Source organism: Dermatophagoides farinae, chromosome 8 (genome assembly GCF_024713945.1).
Source record: "Dermatophagoides farinae isolate YC_2012a chromosome 8, ASM2471394v1, whole genome shotgun sequence".
In the NCBI taxonomy this organism is placed as follows: Eukaryota; Metazoa; Arthropoda; class Arachnida; order Sarcoptiformes; family Pyroglyphidae; genus Dermatophagoides; species Dermatophagoides farinae.
Window position 1 is genome coordinate 147,516 of NC_134684.1, and position 19,425 is coordinate 166,940.

Here is a 19,425-nt window from a genome sequence, read left to right on the forward strand (position 1 = left end):
ATTACATCAAATGAATGCTTCTGATGATGATCCGGTTATCTACACAAGATTACATCCGATGAAGATGATGATGGTTATCATTTTATCACCATTCCAAGAAATTAATTTATTAATATTTTATCGATCACATCACATTATTGTTGATAATCAATAATTAGTGATTGATTGATTGGAAAAAATGTTGGCTCTCTTTTTCTCTCTTCTCATTCTCATTATGTCAACACGACTAACATAGTAATTACAATGAACAAAATAATGCTGATAGCCATATAAATAGCTTCAAGTAGCAATAATATCAATGGTTCGGTTGTTAAATACTGGCCGATTAATACCGGTGAGAACATTACGGCTAATTCATTGAAAAAAAATATCAACGAACTGGCACGATCGGTCAATCGGAAACGACGTTCGGTGAAAGCAATGATTGCTGGCCACATTGCTGAAAATCCATAACCAAGTATCAAATTGGAAATATAAATGATGATTCGAATTTGTCTACCTGAATATAACAATGATAACGCTACGACAATCATTGCTAAATGATAAGCAATAATTATATTGGGTCTTATCCGTAGTGATATTATGGCCGTTATTAAACAGCCTACCGTACAACCAGTGCTTAAACATGCCATTACAGTAGCTGATTCAGTCGCGGTTAAATGATCCGATTGCCAATATTGGAACATTGTATCCGAATAATCATTGTAAGCCATTTCGGCGCCCATATATGCAGCTAGCATAAAACCAACCAAAAATAATTTTACATAACGGTATTTTACATCATCAGCATCAGCATCAGCATCATCCGCAGTTGTCGCATCATTTTCTACATCTGTATTTTTCAATGATGCAGAAATGATCGATGACGATCGATCCGTTCGTTCATATCGATCACAAAAAAACATTATGAACATGATTATCGGTACAATCAATTGTAATACACCAATAGTGATGAATGGTTTGATTAGTAAAGATTTTCTGGATTCCACACCAACTTCGGTTTCATTGGCTATACCCTGTACGAATGGTGCCAACATTGATGGACTAATTATCGATCCTATTCCATACATGAATTGTTGAATTTGAATTGCTGATGCTTGGTGTTTGGGCCACATTTCTACTAGCCAAACTGTATTGGAACTTTCCCATGAACCAGAACCAATACCGATGATCAATGTGGCAACGAAAAGTTGATAAATGGACGAATAATAAGGTGTGTATGCTATCAGAAAAGCCATTGTTGCCACCATAAAAATCAATACTAATTGTCGATTAATCCATTTATAGATGAAACCAGTTAATGATCCAATCATATAGCCAAATGCAGCGAATGTAGCCAAAAAATCCAATGTTTCATTCGATACATCGTAAATATAGGATAAATCTATCAACACTGGCCATAATGCATTACATGTTATTCCCTATAGAATCGAAGCAAATAATCATTATCATGATGATGATGTTGAATGTCAATAAACATGGTTTCACACTTACGAATGCAATGTAATTCATATAAATAAGAACCGTATATACTATATTCGATTTTCTTCGATTCGTCGTATTCTTCATTATTTTCATTATTGCTTCTTACTAAAATTAACGGGAACAAATGAATGGCAAACGATAATCGGTTCGTTATTCTCATAATTTTACTTTTTTCAAACAATAACAATAACAACAAAATGTCAAACTTCCAATGCATAGATTGGTGATGATTAATGTTAACAGATTTTATATTTTTGGCTAAATGTTTTCAATGATCCACATGATTTTTTCTTTTCTTTCTTTCCAAATATTACTACTAAAGAGATCCTGTTCAAAATCTGTCGATGTAATATCGATGCAGAATTGTCATTAGTCACGAGATGATATTATCAATCGATTAGATCCACTTGATTATCAATGGAAAAATTTGTTTGTACCTCACCAAAAAACATGGTTCAATTGACTAAACTTTGATCAACAATTGTAATCATCTAACCATGGATAAATATTGTTGATCACAAAATGATATTTCTTACATATTCATCACCATCATCATCATCATTATTATTTAAGTGGAATATTAATTGATTTATCATTAATTCTAGTTGATAAACATCGACATTATGGAACAAAACGAATCAACAAGTTAACAATGGTAAACAATATAAAACAAATGGCTATCGATATGGCTTCATAAATGAGTAAAACTAATGGCGTCGTGGTCAAATGTGAACCAATCATGAATGGTATGATGAATGTCATTAATTGTGAGGCAAAAAATAATAATGAACTTGCACGATCTGTTAGCTTTAGATGACGTTCGGTAAATGCAATAATGGCTGGCCACATTGCTGAATAACCATATCCAAGCAGAATGGTAGCTGAATAAACCATCGTACGACATTCACGGCCAAAATATAACCAAGTGAGTGCCAATATCATCAATATTAAATGATAACAGATGATTATGTCCGGTTTTAATCGCAGTAATATGAATGCCGTCAATAATCGGCCAACGGTAAATGCGGCTGTTAGACATGCCAGCAATATCGCAGATTGGCTTGCTGTCATTGCCGGTGTCCAATATTGGAACATAGTTGGTGAATATAGAAAATATCCTTGTTCAGCAGCTGTATAGATGCTCAATAATAATGATACTAAGATTAATTTGGTATATCGATGTGCGATTGGTATCGATGATGTATCTCCTTCTTTACAACTTTTCGGTCTTTCATATTGTTTGATTATGAATAAAAATAACAATATTATCGGACCAATTATCTGTATTATACCGATCGCAATGAATGGTTTCATCAACGATGTTTGTCTTGCTTCAACATTCACAGTCTGATTCGTAATACCTTTCACGAATGGTGACATCAATGATGGACAAATTATCGAACCAATTCCATACATAAATTGTAAAGCCTGCATAACCGATGCCTGATGATCGGGCCACATTTCAACTATCCATACATTGATGGCACTATCCCAACAGCCGCCACCAATCGATAATAATGCTGTTGCCACGAAGAATAATTCTATGGAACCGAAATATGGTGTGAATGCAATCATAACAGCCATTGTGGCAACCAAGGTGATCAGAACTAATTGCCTATTGAGCCATTTATAAACGATTCCACCCAACGATCCAATCATGTAGCCCAATGCTAAGAATGTGGGAAACAAACTTAACGTTGCTGCTGATACATTATAAATGTAACTTAAATCGGTCAATGCCGGACCTATTGCATAATAAGATATTCCCTTCAAATGGAATTTGCAGAATTTTACGATAAAAGAATGCTTGAAACAAAAGAATCAAAGAATGTACTTACATAGGCAAAATGATTGAAAAATATAGTGATCGTATAAAGTATGTTGGACACTTTTTTGGGGTTTTCCATCATGTTTTCAATTATTGATGCACCGAAAATCGAATGAACGATAATAACTCAAAATCATAACTCGGTTACTACTTAAAATGGTTTGATTTTATGGCTGATGCCATTTACATTAAATCATTTACATCCGGATGACTTTGCTTTGAACGTTTGATTAGATTGTAATTATCGCCATCAACAATTCATTATTATTATTATTTTCGCACAGCATTATCTCATAGGCCTCTTCATTATTATTGTATTGATTTGATGATTTATAGCCAAAAAAATAACTCAAATCTAAAATCTTTTCATATGATCATTGACAATGAAATTTATACACAATTCTTATCATCATTTTTGAAAAAAAGAGATAAGCAACAATGTCTCTCTCTCTCTCTCTTTCTCTCTATTAATCAATCAATCAAAATACTTTTTTGATTCAATCAATCTGAATTGTTACCTCGCGATGACCATCAAATCATGAGCAATGTTTTTCATTTTATGGGTAATACCCATTGCTTCTAGTTTTTTCCCATTACTCTAGAAAATCTGTTTATCGTCATTTTCTGTACTGGGATTTTACAGTCATTTTCAATTTTAGTTTCTCATTTTTATTCTTTCCAACAGATTGATGTACATTTTCAACTACAAATGGCTTATTGAATGTGGAATATCAAAATTCAATGTGACGCGTGGTTCCATCTCTTATCGATATTGTAACATTTTTAGAATGGTTTTTATTTTTTATCAATATATCAAATTTTTGTCCAGAGATTCAAGAATGAATGATTATTTTGATGATTTTGATTATTTAAAAGTAAATATGTCAGTCAAGTCTAGTGTTGTCCAATTCTGTCGAATTTGGCACCGTATTGATTTGATCAATAATCTGAACGAGTGGTATGATAAAGTCTTTATGTTCCAATGGTTCAGTCCAATTCGGTGTCTTCTTAATCACCGAATCACAACGATCATCGTCATCACCGAAATCACCACAACCGACATTCAATAAATCTCCCACATAGCCATTGAGTAGATTTTCCACTTCGGGCAAATCATCTGGACATTGATCCTCGAATAAATTCGCTATATTAGTTTTGAATTTGTGATAATTGCTGTGTTTTTCCAAATGATAATGGTTAGTGGTTAGTATATGCAACTTGAAAACTGAAAATCATGATGATCAATTACTCACCAGCAAAGCAACGGTATGGTCAATTTTTGGTCTTTGTTCAAATGTTTGATGGAATGAAAATCTCGATTTAAACCAGCCATATATTGATTCAATAGTTTGATATTTTTATTGGCACATTTGCCAAAACCGATAAAAGCTAGTCGTTTTTTACTGTTACGACAATAAGCACGATTCGTTTTGGTTATGCTGTACAACAGGATCAATATATAACGATTCGTATCCGTGTCATAACAATTCTGTGCATTATTCTTGACACATCGTTGCAATGATTTTATATCACGACATCGTTTCTCCATCTGTTTGACACTTGTTGGAAAGATGAATTTTTCATCACCAATCATCGTTAATTTTTGGCTACAGGATTCCATCTCTTTATGATCACAAGCCGATCGAATTCGTTTGGCTGTATTGCGACTTTTCAAACGTTTTGCTGCTGCCTGAGCCATATGATGATGATGATGGTAGCCGAGTATGAAAAAAGTGATGAAAACAAGTAAAAATGGTCGAGAATTCATTTTGTTTACTTCTGGTATTCGAATGATAGCTGAAAAAAGAAAAAAGTATATCGAATGTTTAATTTTGTCGTATTTATATAATGATTTTTGTTGGATGGTTATTCATCAATTCTTCTAGTGGCTAATGGTATATGATAATAATAACGTTTTCATCATCATGTAGGGTGTAATATTTCGTACCTGTTCGTTGATGACGCCAATCATCAATTGTAGAATGTTATGTTATTTTTCTTCATTCTTTGTTGTTTGTTGTATTAATGAAAACAAAACCAAAAAAAAAAAAAAAAACTATCACATGTATATGTGAAAAGTGAAGTGAATAAACAGCCGATTTTACTTAACACTTTCATCATCATATTTGCAATAACAACAGAAAAAACAAGTGTTGATCCACCTCGAAACTTGCAAATTAAAAAAAATATAAAGAGATAATTTAATATAACAGCAGGGTACATAGATGTTTTGGCATTCAATCGTTTTGTTTGATTTCGATGGATGAGTTAATCAACAACAAAAAACTAATGGATGAAAATAGAATAGAATTGTCTTTATTTTCAATTATAAATAGAAAAAAATTTCACAATGTATTTATTATTTATCTAATTCTAGATAGACGTGATATGCTCATGATAATGATGATTCGTTGTCGTCACATCAGATATTGGTCGATTCAACTCTGGTCAACAGTGATGAATGTTGTTGTTGTTGCTGCTGCTGCTGAGAATTTTCATATTGATGATGATGAATATTATCGTTTTTCTCGGTCAAATGCACAATGGTATGTGTTTTTTTCATTTGATCACTAGCTGGCATAAGCATAGATTTTTTAGCATGATCCATCATATGTATGAATGGTGATTCGAATAGAATGGTGAATAGGAAAGCCAATACATAGGAAATGGATACCATACTTGCGAACAAAAATATGATCGATGTTGGACGAATGTCGATCAGATCACGTTTCGTACCAATTAGAACGGTGAATGTCCATGCATGTACAAGATAGACGGCGAATGTCATTCGTGACAGCGGTCGTATAGCTGACCATGATAATAGACGGCCAATCCACATTCCATTACCGGTGATACAAAGCCAGATGATCAATGTTAAAACTAATGCCCATAATATACGATTCAATGGAAAGATCAGGGCCGACCAAATCGGTTCATATGGACGACCGAATAGATAGAAACTATTGGAATAGACGCACGATAAATAACCACAAAATGCCAGCAACCAGAAAGCAACCTTCTTTCCCTGTTTTTGTCACAAGATAAACAAATGTATTATTATGGTTTGATTAAAAATCATTTCTCACCTCTCTCTCGCTCTCTCATTGGCAAAACAAAAGTAGCATACCTTGTTCATTTGTAATTTACATGAAATGTTGGAAATATTTTGATGTAGATAAACACCGAAAATGAAACCGATGAAAAAAACATTACAATGATTCCATGGTTTATGAAAGAATCTGACCAATTCGCTTGGTTTGCCTTGTTCATCCAAAAAATCACTTTTACTTGTCACCACATAGCCTGGTGGTAATTGGCCAATATAAATGATAAGGCTACTTAGTAAAGTGAACATTAGAACCAAAAATTTAGCGAAAATTAATCCAATTCGAGCATTTTTAAGCATAGCGATGATGGGCAATAATGCAAGCCAATGTAATTGCATATCGGCAGCTAAAAACCAGGTATGAATTGCACACTATTGATGTTGTGGTCACATGATGATGATAAGAAAAAAACAAATAAAAAGAACAAATTACAAACAACCAACGAATGAATGAATGAGTGAATAAATATAGCACACTTACGATATTTTCATTTTCAATGATATTTTGCATATAAATAAGGTTATGCCACCAAGTACGATGACATTGGCCAATCATACGGTCATTGTACATCTTCCAAAGTGGTCCATCAAACATGATCGGCAACAGGCTTGTAAGTAACATGAATGCCACCAATTGTGGCGTCAATCGAAGATAACGAAGCACTAGATAGGCAATTGAACTGAAATTTTCCAATTTTCCTTTCGTATATCCAAGCGTTATATATGATGTTAGCAAACCAGTAATGTAGAAAAATGTTTCCACGGAAAAATGTGTTCGAAAAAACGGTTGCTTCATCAAATCGGAAAGGCTTTCTTTAATAAGAAATGTATCGCCTATGCAGTAAAACAAATAAAAGCAATTCCAATCAATCAATTTCAATGAATTTCAGCCATCGCTTACGGTAAACATTCAGATTGTTCCAATCAAGTGTATGACCCATAATGATCCAACAAATGGTTAGCACACGAATACCATGAACACAGGATAATTCATCATTACCGCTAGAGGATGTTTGTGTCATGAATAACTTGCGGCAATTTCGAGCCGGTGAAAAACATGCAAGGAATTCATTTTGACCTGTGTGAGTAATTGAGTAATTGTAAAGTTTAACATTTTCTTTTTTAGAATCACTTACCTTTCTGACCATGTATATAATCATGTACAAGAGCGACGGTAGACAGTGCCGAAACGATGAACAACATTAAACTGAAATTTTTAAAAATTCAACTTTATCACCGAAAAAAAATATTCAATTCATCATTAATGAATTCTTACATGGCAAGAAATTGTGGCAAATTTGGACGCCAACGTTCCGTATGTCGATATTCACATGAAAGCTTTTTCAATTCCAATCCAATTTTTTCGGCATCTTTTTAGAAAAGAAAAAAATAAATTTATCAATCCATATGATTGAAATCTTGATTGATTCTTTGAAGAAATTTGGTAAGCTATAAACACAGTGGTCATTATTATTTACCATGGCTTGCTACAAGTTCAATATCCTGTTCGGTACAGGCTTTTGGTACACAGATACCGAATTGAAAATTAGCATAATAAAATATGGAAGTAATCTCTTCCAATCGATCACGATAGATCAGATCGGCAATAGAAGGATGTAATGGTTTCATTCGATGATTAAGATTATGATGTGAAGGCATAGGTTTAGGCAATGGTATTGATAGATCAATAAGACAATATTGAGGTTGTATAGGTGAATCGAATAGCTGATTAATGGAAAGACATTGATCATAATGACCATAATCAGTTATTGTACCGGCAAAAATACCTGGCGGTGGTATACGAGCCCATGATTGAAATAAGTACAATGCCCATCTTCGATCATGATGTAATGATTTAAGACTAATAAGTAGATCACGACGACATTGATCACTTGGCCATTGCTGATGATGAGTGTGATTATTATCGGGAGGCGATGAAGCCATAGACCAATACCATAATCGTTGATAATAATAATAATTGGGTCCAATCCATTTACCAATATGAATAGTGGATTCAGTACAATAATTGCCGAATACAAACACCAACACTAACAACGAATTCAGTTGGAAACTTTTCCACGATAACAACATGACAATGTGGATCCGTGTTACAATCAACAAATATTGAAATGCTGGAACAATTTTTGATCCACATCAATTTGTCGTTGTTGGTCGACACAATGAAAAGGGAAAAATAATCTAGAGTTTTGACAAAAACACTAGAAGAGTCTATAGACCTACACATCATCATCATCATTGAAAAATCTGTACATCTCAGCTTGTTATCAATCTTGTTGTTGTTGTTGTTGTTGTTGAAAAATCGAATTCACTATTTTTCATCCAGAACAACAACAACAATGCCATACTGTGCACAATGTTTTGTAACACTTGAAACAATTGATTCATAATCTCTTCCGGTCGATAAATACATCGTTCACGCATATAACAAAGAGAGACAACTAGATCAATTGATTAAATATATGCGTGTCCATCCGTTGTGCTTGTCGTTTCTGATGGAAATTTTTATTTTTTATTTTTTGCATACAATGATGTGATTAAATATTTCATTTTTAAAAAAAAGAATGAAACTCAATTGGATACTCAACTCAGTAGGATGATGATGATAATTTTTGAAGGATGAAGGTCTCTCATACTCACTTTTCACTTGAATGCCCTTAGTAAAAAAAATCATTTGGTCATCTCTTTTTTCGGTGGAAATGATAACAAAATCAATCAATCAATCATAGTATTCAGTTTTGTACACGCACACACACACATACACACATCCCGATCGATAAATAAACTTTAGGAACTGTTGTTCTGTTTCACTATCAAAAATTAATTTAACCAAAAAATTGCTGATGATAAGCAAGTAATTAATTCTGAATGAAACCTTGATCGATCAACCATTTTTTCAAATCTATGTGGAATTCAAAAAGGAATCAATAATAATTCTGAGGAAAATGATTTCTGATTTCTTAATGATAATAAAAAACTCCAAATTTAAAAAATAAAAATTTCACAGGAATTATGACAAACCAAAATAGCAATCAGTGTTTATAGATAGCTAAAAGTTATTGCATGTTTCTTACATACCATACACACAGACACATGCTTATGAAGCAACTACTGAAACAAATTACAATAATCAAAACGAAAAAGTTCAAGTTCAAGTAAACAAGAAATTGTAAGCATAGATTGATTAATAATTAATAATTTCTTCCTAAACTAATTATAAATGTTACCTTTTAGAATTGTTTCAAGATCATCTTGATTGCAAACGATTGGCATACAAATAGCCATCTCAACATATGTATAATAGAATATGGAGGAATATTTTTCCAAATGTTCATATATTGTTGATTCATTTCGACGCGGAAATGTTTCGGGTAATAAACCGAGAGTTTTATGAAAAAAATTATGATTTGGTGGAGGTTGTGATTTTGGCATCGGCATACTGAAATCTACAAGACAATATTGTGAACGTATCGGTTCGATAATCGATAAACATTGATCATAATCACCATAATCGGTGATCGTTCCACGAAACATTCCACTTGGAGGCATTTTGGACCATGAATCAAACATTTGAAAAGGCCATGCTTTTCGATTTTGTGGCGATACATCGAACATATCGGTCAATGCGTGCCGGATATCATGACGACAAGCCTCGCTTACATTATTCCATTTAGATGCCACTTGGTTTAGATCCAATAATCGTGGCATAAATAATTGCCGTATGGTATCATCATTTAGATTTAATAATGGTTGCCATTTACCATCGATTACCGGCAAAGAAGATGTTGTCGTTGATGATGGTGTCGATTTAATTGAGATCACAACATTAGTTAAAATCACAACACCAACAATAACAAACAATGATGAAAACAGTGAGAATGATGGCCATCTAAATGGCTTTTGTTCACTGTACCATTGATACATTGATCATTGATAATGAATGAATTCATAAATTCACAAAACTATTGAATAGTTAATCAAATTTCAATCAAATCTAGAAAAATTGAAAAAACATTTATACCATCGGAATGCTCAATTTATATACATACATACCATTCATTTTTTCAACGAATCAAAGAATTGGGTGGAGAGAGAGATAGAGAAAGAGGGAAAACTTGTAGAATGCTGTAGAATGGATTGAAAGATTATCATTATCATTATTATTGTAAGCTAATGATTATGATTTGCGTGTGTATGCAATGTTTTGCAGTGAATTTCAAATGGAAGTGGTCATATCATGATGATGATAATGAATTATTGGCACATTGGAAACTACCTGTAATCATTAATCAATAAAGGAGAAAAACGAGAGTTCATCATAACAAGCATTCTGTTCGTTTTCTGTTTGTCTTTCCAGTTGTCATTTCAATTATCGATTTTGGCATAAAACAACCACCCAATAATTTAATTTCCTTTGGCACAAAAAATGTATATGCAATTCCGATCATGTGATGAAATATAAAGAAAGAAAAAATGAACAATAATAAATCCATAATCGCGATAAGAGAAAAAAATCTGTCAACTGATTGATCAATCAAACAATCAATCGGTTGGAAAAAAAATTAATTATTTAATGATGATGATTTTTTTTTGAATATGAAAATGATAGATAAATAAATAGCCAGAAAATATGATTCATTCATTCCGTTTTGTCCGACTGATGGTGATTGATGTTTTTTAATAATAATGATAATCATCATCATCATCATCATCATCATTAATGTTCTAATGTTATTGTTAAAATTTTCGATAATAAAAAAATTGATGAAGAAATTTTTATTTGTTCATTGATCAATGATATGATGATTTTTTGTTTTGTTCTCAAGTTCAAGTTTTTTTCGGTGATCAGCAGTAGTTTTTTCATTTCATTTCGAATAAAAAAAATCTTGAAATGACAAACATGTGCATATCTATGTACTAATATAATACGTGTGTATAATTATCGATGATGATGATCCTTGAATATAATTTTAATGCAACCATTTTCTTTTATTTTTTTTTTGTTGTTTTGAATTTTATTTGCCCAAAACAAACACACGCAACACACAAATCCTTGATCTTGAACGAGCTCTCAATTTATATTTCAGTATATTAGCATCATCATTTCCAGAAACAAAAAAAAGTTGCATTTGTTGTACACTTTTATTTCGACAACAACAAACAACTTGTTGCCTCTATGTGTGTGTGTGTCTGTGTCTGTCTGTACGACGCACAGTCATCATCATCATTATTAATGAATAATCTATAGATAGGAAGGTCATCTAGTTTTCAAATCATTAGATTATCAAGGGATATCATTGCAAAATTCATTCGTAATTCGACATTTACATGAATATATCAAACAGAAAAAATCCGCAATCGCATGGCAATTGTAAAATCGACGATTGATGATGATGGCTTCATTTTCAACGATAAATTAATCAATCATATCTATGCAGTGGATTTTTTGGAAAAAATTATCTTTCAATTATGGGAAAAAATAACATACCAAGAAGATGTGGTCAATTCAAATCATGATACTTTTCTTGAGTTTCCTTTCCATTTTTTTCGTCAGTTTGATATTAACTAATGATCATCAAATATAATCAGATTTTCACTTTCTCACTTTCAAAATTTGCTTTATTTATTTATAATTAAATAGTATATAGTATTATTATTAATATCACATCATATTCCAATTAATGCTTGGTAATGAATTCGATGTTTCCATTAGATGAACAATTTGCTCAGGTATACCGTGGCGAAACCATATTTTATATAATTGTTCATATGCCGGTTCGGAAAGAAACATTGGATGACCACGGCAAAGACCGGAATCGGTTTCACCAAATTTATCCACATATGGTGATGCAAGATAACAACCTGAATAAAATTAATAATAAATTATTTATTAAACTTGAATGAATAAAATAACAACATATAATACCTCGACTTCGGGATGTCAACAACAGAATCTTGTTATCACGTATACGAAGAAAAATGCCCATCGAAGCCGAACATTGTTGTGAATGATAGGTACAGGCGCCCACCGATTCTTTACCCACACGATGTTGGCAGCAATAATTTTGTGAACAAAGAATTTCTCCACATATCAAACACATGGTTGGATAACGACTTTCACCACCATTCGAATTCGGACAGGTAAAATTAACCACCGAATTGATGAGATCACTAAAATCGTATGGCAACTTCACCAAACGATTGATTTCATGTGGCTGTCGTAGGTAGAGATTCGATGAGGACAAACATGTTCGAACAGTACCAGCAGTTGGTTGTTCAAATAAAGTCGATAGCTTTTGGTGTCGTGTCCAAATCAGACACAAATGACGTAGATTGATCGATTGCAATAACAAACCGAGATCACGCTCAATGGCCAGATATCGGCATAGCAGGTCATATTCAATTGTTGTAGTGATGTTTTTATCTTTACTTTGATTCCACAATCGTTCTGGCCATCGAATTTCGGTCAAGAAATACGCAAATAGTGCACTCGATCGAAGAAACGGTAATGTACGTTGTTTAATGAAAGCTTCAATTTGGCTTGCATTTGCCATCAATTCATCTTCAGAAAATTTATGACCAGCAGCAATCAAGATGTCTTTACAGAACGAAGCCACCAACAAAGGACTGTTGTTGGGTGAATTTGATTTTGAGTCATCATCATCGGATTTCAACTGTGATGATGATGTACATTCATTGCCATCCACATCCATTGGTTCATCAATTGGTGTCGAATCGACTAAATTATCATTTGTCAACACAATCTAATGATCAATCAATTTGGTAAAATTGATTAATTTTTAAGAAAAAAAAAATTATCAAATTTTCTACACTTACCTGTACAATGTGAAAAGTTAGCATTAATTCAATGATATTTCGTTCAAAATTATTGCCAATGGGCATAATAAAATTTTTCTGGTGTTTACTTCGATCATCTTGGTGATGTACCCAAAATAAACGATTAGATTGATTATTGGGTGAATCATCGACGAAAAATGATGGTGAAGTTATCATTAAGGAAATTAACAATGTAAATGCATCAACATCTAATAGATGGTAAGGACTTGATTGATAGACAGTTGTGACAAGCAGGTAGTTCATTAAATACAAAAATACACGTCGTTGATTTAAGGTATGCATAAAATTTGATTGTACACGAGCCATCTTGATCAATGCTTTTAGACATTGATATTGACGCGTATCGACCATCTGATCCATTGACAAACGTTTTCGTTCATCAAGCCGCATTGAACGTTCCATCACTTGAAGTGTATACGATATCGACCAATTTAAACATTGAATCAAATCATGAGGAGCATCTAATCCGGATGTTAATGCATCATCAGGACACTGTTGACAATTGGCCATAAAATTCAGTATAAAATTTTTAATGTAACAAAATTCTTTAAAATTAATTACTCACGATAGTTTTTTCGTTTATCGTTTTATAAAAATTGCCCACAATTTCACCACGAATATCACGTTGTGATTCGACAGCATCCACATCGATAATCGGTTGTCTATTTAGATCATATTCTTGCTTGAAGGATTGCATCGTTTGTTTCAATGAATCATCGGTCAATGAAGCGATTAATTGAGAAAAACCTTTAGAAAATCCAGGAACTTTGCCTGATGAATAAACTTTTAAAAGGTTTATCATACAAAAAAAATAAAAGATTTCCAAATAAAATAAAATCTAAAACTTACTTAGATCATTGACATCGTTGATCCAAATCGAATTACAGCTTTGTAATATAACCAACATTGCATTAAGCCATTGATCTATTGTCATTTCAGCGGCAATTGTTGCCGGTTTTACAGGCTGTGCTAATGATGGCATAATCGGTATAGTGACATTGGATAATGTTTCACACAATGGACAAAGAAATTCCCGTTTATGTAGATCATATGTAACACGTGGATAACGATGTGCTGATCGTCGACGTTCATTCAGCATGGTTGTTTCGAAATATTTTTCAAAACAATCATTATGCATATAATGAGTGCATGTATTTATGAATGGACAGAAATTATGATCCGATCTTGTTAGCATACAATTAATATTTTCCGTATCTTTCCATGTTGGCATCGAACGATTTTTCGACAAAACAGTCGATTGTTGTATAAAACCGGCTAAAAGTAAATATCGACCATTATTTGTATTCACATCCTGGCTTTCCAAACACAATATACAGGTGAATACATCATCCGAATTCATTATTCTATTATTATAAGTAGTACGTCGTGCTCCAAATGCAACACCAAGTTCGCCGGAATCATTTTCACCGGTCATATCGGTCATTGAAACATCTTTGTTCTTGCTGCTATTATTGTTATCGATAGAAACGGGATTTTCTTTGAAATATTTTTCATTTTCTTTCAAAAATGAACGCTGTTGTTGTTGCATTAGCTGTAAAATTCGTTCTTGACGAGCTGCCGCCATTTTTCGTCGTCTGGAACGTTCTTGTTCCTGATGATGACCGAATGTTGTAGAATTTCGATTCTGTTCAATCAATTGTTGTTGTGGTTCATCTGTCGAAATCGATGATGATGACGATGTTGATGATGAATGTAGCAGCATCACTTGTTTGAAACGATCCATACACCAATCATAAAGGCCTTGATGCATTTCTACACGTGTCAAAATGTGGCGAGTAGAACATTGTTCCAATAATGAAACAATATTAAAATCTATGGCGCGTTGGCTAAATTTGAAACGGTCTGGATATTTAAGCTCTTCATTCAACGCAATACCAATCAGATAAAGACATTGTTGAAATTGAAAATCGGAAAAATAAATATCCTTAAGATCGATCGTTTTCTCCAGCAGACATTTCAATAATGTCAATGTTACATCGCATAAAAGAATCTGATTAATCGTTCGAAATGGTTCACTAAAATCGGGCAACGGTGGTGGTGGACAGCAAAGATGTTTTTCCTTTCGATCACGTTTGATTCGTATCTGTGTTTCGTATGCAGCCGATTGATCCTGACGAGTGTAATGATAGAAAAATGGATTGAAACGTTCACGATACACATCTTTCAATACGTAGCGGCCAGCCGTGTTCGAGGTGGATAATGAACGACGAAATTCTGCTACTTCCAATATTAAATCTTCAATGTTTTTCTCACAATAATCTTGGTTAAGATGTGCAAACAATTCAGAATTCGACATTGATTCTTTACATAACCATTGTATGATTTCATTCTTACAACAATCATCGTCGTTTACGGAACCAAGCTTCACGGTATAGCGTTCGACTAGAATCGTATAAATAAGACGAAGAAATTCTTCCAATAATGTAATCTGATGTCTAGTGGCATCATCATTACGTTTACTTGGTGAATATTCACGATCATCCAATATAACATTGACCGAATATTTACACATTACATGTATCATGAATTCATTTGGATCGAGCATAGCAGCACCAATTTGTAGATTTAAAATGTCCAAATCATAGGTTGTAGCACGTAGACTAGGGCTTAGATAGAAATGAATTTGATTGATAAACGAATAGCCGTTTCGACGCCACATTCCAGCACGAAATTGTCCAAGCAATACTTGTGTACGCAAAGCTAATTCCATTGTTGATTCAGCGTTCAATCGATATGGTGTTAATCGACGACAACGACCACAATCATCATCACTGCTATAATCATTATATTCATTCCAAAGATCGGGAAATTCCGGTAAATGTAACATTAGGCCAGCTAAAAATCGTGATAATGGTGTATGAATGCTCATCTCTTTTCGACCGACATTATAATCCCAAACCATGGCTGATCGAAATGCATAATGACGTCGAACAGTGGTACATCGTGAATTGGTAACCGGATTCTCGTTCTGTTTATCACCGCCATTGGCATAATAATCGAATGAATCTTTTGCTAAACGTAAGCCAGTGTTGAAAACATTCAAATAGATTTGAGAGTCGGTAATCGACCATTCAATGAACGATTTAATCAATGGTGCCAGTATGAATTCAAATTTCGTTGACATATCACGACCAGGTTCGTATTCAATGTGTTGAACTACTTGTCGTATCATTGTTTCCATTTGTTGTGTTCGTTTCAATAATTTAGCAAATGCTTCGGCACCTTCAAGAAAATGATTGCGAATACGATCAGTTGACCATTCGAATAAATCAGCAATTTTCGGTGTAAGGAGATAATGTGTATCTCGTAACGCACGATACGATCGTCTGAAGGGTGGTGTATTTGGCGTTGTGGAGAAATTGAAACGTCCCTGTTGATGGTAAGAAAAATTTAATTCAAGAAAAGTATTGATTAGAATAGTGATTGCATTTTCCTCTTCAATCAACATTCTAGCGATCGATGGAACGGTGTAGATTTGTACCGATAATGATAATATCGATACATGTTCTTCATGATCATCTTTAACGAAATCTTCAAGTAAATGTGGATAATGTTGTGTGAATAATCGGGCAAATTGTTTTTTTGGCTTCAGATCAAGCAACAAACCAGACATGAACATTTTATGCCATAAGATACGAATCGATTTCCAGAACCAAGTATCCGAATGCATAATTTTTTCCAATAAACTTAGATTGGCCATCGACGATGATTGTTCTTGGAAATCATTGAACCGCTGAAAATGATGACCAGGTTGATAAAGATAATCGGCCAATACCAGACGAAATTGTTTACAAATCGGTAACATTTCCATTATCCATACCATCAATCGGGTGACAAATGTTTGATGAGCTACCAGATGTGTGCTAAGAACTTTAACTTCAAGAACTTTCTCCTCATTTTTTCGATTTGTATCGCTAATAATAGATTTCACAGTATCGCATCGTTCTTGTGTTCCAATAAATATGACACAACGTCCTTCACGATCGACAGTGTTTGCATAATCGGTAGCTTTTTTGTTATCGCATTTGATGGATTTTGTCAATGCATAAATAACATGTTCATAGGTATGAGTTTCATCATTGTATAAGACAGATGCGTATCGATTAACTTCAGGTTTTTCCACCCGTTTTGTTGTTTGTAATCGTTTCGGTAGATCTGTTTGATTCCATTTGAGCAACAAATAGATATAATCAAGTACATAATGAATGACAATTCGTAATCGGATTAGAATATTATTGAATTCTTGTTCGGTCATCAATGATAGGATGGCGGATAAATCAGAATCTGTGGTTCTTTTTGCTGCATGCAATGAACAAATAGCATCACATTTCCAAGCTTCAGGATCACCACAATCACAATATCCTGAACTTGATGGACTAATCCTATAACGATGTTGACGATGTACACTATATTTATCATTTTTAATGATCAAAAATCGAATTAAAAATCGAATCATTATCAGATTAAATTATTAGTAACATACCTGTGTTTAAAACAATCAACACACAATACACATGTAGGATCCGATGAACAATCACGACAACTATAAGTTGGTTCACCTAATTTAAAAACTCGTCCACATAATTGTGGTGGTTTCGAAATGTTTTTTAATTTATCCAATAATTCATGTGATTGTTCCACACCCGTAATGAAACATTCGAGTGGTTTGATCAATTCTTCATACACACGCTGTTCATCAAATGATTGCGGTGATGTCGAAATTTGCGGACGGAATAGTTCTGGAACAATTCGTTTCCATTGCTCTTCAATTAGATCGATAAATGATTCACCATTATCACTGTGAAGATTATTATCGATACATTTGGCATACTTGAGTATATCCGATAATTCAATCGAAGTTTTCAATTTCCGTTCCGATTGTTGTTGTTGTTGTTGTGGATGTTTATTTTCTTCTAGATGAAAATTATCCATATTTTTTCTTCAATGATGATGATGATTATTTTTCAGCACTGCATGGAATCAGCAGAAGTAATTTTACCACATACAAACAGTATGAGCAATAAGAATTTTTTTTTGTGAAGAATTAGCACTTGCCTATGGGAATGATTTGATTAGAAATTACCAGCACCAACAACAACAAAACATAAACATGCGTGAATAAAAAAGAAAAAACGAGAGAGAGAGATTAACAAAATTGAATAGAATCACATACACCAAATAAAAAGAGTGTGCTCAACCAATGCATAGTAAAAAAAAACAAGAATAGACCAATTCTTCAACAATTCCACTTACTCAATGTTTATTATTAAGAAATGAATAGAATTTTTTATTTTTTTTTTTCAACGAGTCGAAGTGAAAATATAATATTGGCTGTGTGATGTCAGCTGAAGAATAAAAACCGAACATAAGGAAAACACACTATACTTATTACTCGGATAATGATGCATCACAATGATGCGATTTCGTTTTTGATGATGATATCACTTTCAGATTTTTATAGTTTAATTCATTTACATCTACACACGCACGCACACACAATAAGCATCATGACGACGACGACGACGACAAAAAACTCATTAGTAACACCTAAATATTAGGATCATTTGCATTTTGTATGAATAAATTCTCCAATTCAAAATTGTTTCACGTGTGATGAATAATATGCTTTTGGCTAGATATGAGATAATCAATTATCAATTAGTTTTAAGAATTAAATGGATTTTTGCTTTTGAAAAAAATAAAATGTTCGATGTCATGTACAACGTATACAACGTATGTAACAATTGATCAATGATGATCATCATTTTTTTCTGCTCGAAATTATTATTCACTTTTTATGTGTGTAGATGGCGTGTAGAATTTGTTATAGAAAAAAATTCATATTTGAAATCCAAAACATGTGATTGTTAATGATCAAAGTTGTGATGTTTTGAATATCATAAATAATGGAATGTTCGACTTTGATTTAATGAATGTTTCTAATTGATTGTAATCTAGTATTTAAACCCACCCGAAAATTATCATTAACCATCGAGTATCTGGGATCAATCAACACTTCATCAATCTATCAATAGTGTCAAATTCCCATCATAGTTGCTAACTTATTACGATGACGATGTAGTTTATCATTCAGATAGCAGCGCATTTC

At 33.1% G+C, this 19,425-nt stretch overlaps 5 protein-coding genes across 10 annotated transcripts; all 5 read right to left on the minus strand.

Moving 5' to 3' along the window:
• Positions 1-80: 80 nt before the first annotated feature.
• On the minus strand, positions 81-2,027 carry LOC124495505 (sodium-dependent glucose transporter 1). The gene is made up of 2 exons (XM_047058897.2): positions 1,495-2,027; positions 81-1,421 (listed from the first exon to the last, which is right to left on the minus strand). The coding sequence occupies exons 1-2, from the start codon at positions 1,576-1,578 to the stop codon at positions 213-215; spliced, it is 1,293 nt and encodes a 430-aa protein (XP_046914853.2). The 5' UTR covers positions 1,579-2,027; the 3' UTR covers positions 81-212.
• LOC124495507 (sodium-dependent glucose transporter 1A) lies at positions 2,027-3,819 on the minus strand. Its single transcript, XM_047058899.2, has 2 exons — positions 3,324-3,819; positions 2,027-3,252 (listed from the first exon to the last, which is right to left on the minus strand). Exons 1-2 carry the CDS (start codon positions 3,393-3,395, stop codon positions 2,107-2,109), a joined length of 1,218 nt encoding a protein of 405 aa, XP_046914855.2. The 5' UTR covers positions 3,396-3,819; the 3' UTR covers positions 2,027-2,106.
• Positions 3,820-3,979: 160 nt separating this feature from the next.
• Positions 3,980-5,478, minus strand: LOC124495508 (uncharacterized). The gene is made up of 3 exons (XM_047058900.2): positions 5,262-5,478; positions 4,567-5,110; positions 3,980-4,486 (listed from the first exon to the last, which is right to left on the minus strand). Exons 2-3 carry the CDS (start codon positions 5,079-5,081, stop codon positions 4,198-4,200), a joined length of 804 nt encoding a protein of 267 aa, XP_046914856.2. The 5' UTR covers positions 5,082-5,110; positions 5,262-5,478; the 3' UTR covers positions 3,980-4,197.
• A 129-nt stretch (positions 5,479-5,607) lies between these two features.
• Positions 5,608-10,979, minus strand: LOC124495555 (nose resistant to fluoxetine protein 6-like). 5 transcript variants are annotated; one of them, XM_075733243.1, is made up of 10 exons: positions 10,491-10,975; positions 10,098-10,431; positions 8,207-8,321; positions 7,898-8,144; positions 7,696-7,789; positions 7,556-7,626; positions 7,321-7,497; positions 6,901-7,253; positions 6,441-6,791; positions 5,608-6,338 (listed from the first exon to the last, which is right to left on the minus strand). In XM_075733243.1, the coding sequence occupies exons 3-10, from the start codon at positions 8,261-8,263 to the stop codon at positions 5,736-5,738; spliced, it is 1,953 nt and encodes a 650-aa protein (XP_075589358.1). In that variant the 5' UTR covers positions 8,264-8,321; positions 10,098-10,431; positions 10,491-10,975; the 3' UTR covers positions 5,608-5,735. The 5 variants fall into 5 exon arrangements, with proteins under 5 accessions (XP_075589358.1, XP_075589357.1, XP_046914910.2 ...); XM_075733242.1 differs by having other exon boundaries at positions 7,898-10,431; positions 10,491-10,979; XM_047058954.2 differs by lacking the exons at positions 7,898-8,144; positions 8,207-8,321 and having other exon boundaries at positions 9,665-10,431; positions 10,491-10,976.
• Positions 10,980-12,034: 1,055 nt separating this feature from the next.
• On the minus strand, positions 12,035-19,324 carry Ubr1 (Ubr1 ubiquitin ligase). Of its 2 annotated transcripts, none has more exons than XM_047059745.2 (7): positions 18,570-19,324; positions 17,800-18,371; positions 14,145-17,722; positions 13,861-14,066; positions 13,275-13,787; positions 12,364-13,201; positions 12,035-12,299 (listed from the first exon to the last, which is right to left on the minus strand). In XM_047059745.2, exons 2-7 carry the CDS (start codon positions 18,246-18,248, stop codon positions 12,100-12,102), a joined length of 5,784 nt encoding a protein of 1,927 aa, XP_046915701.2. In that variant the 5' UTR covers positions 18,249-18,371; positions 18,570-19,324; the 3' UTR covers positions 12,035-12,099. The 2 variants fall into 2 exon arrangements, with proteins under 2 accessions (XP_046915701.2, XP_046915700.2); XM_047059744.2 differs by having other exon boundaries at positions 13,861-14,078.
• Between the last annotated feature and the right edge of the window lie 101 nt (positions 19,325-19,425).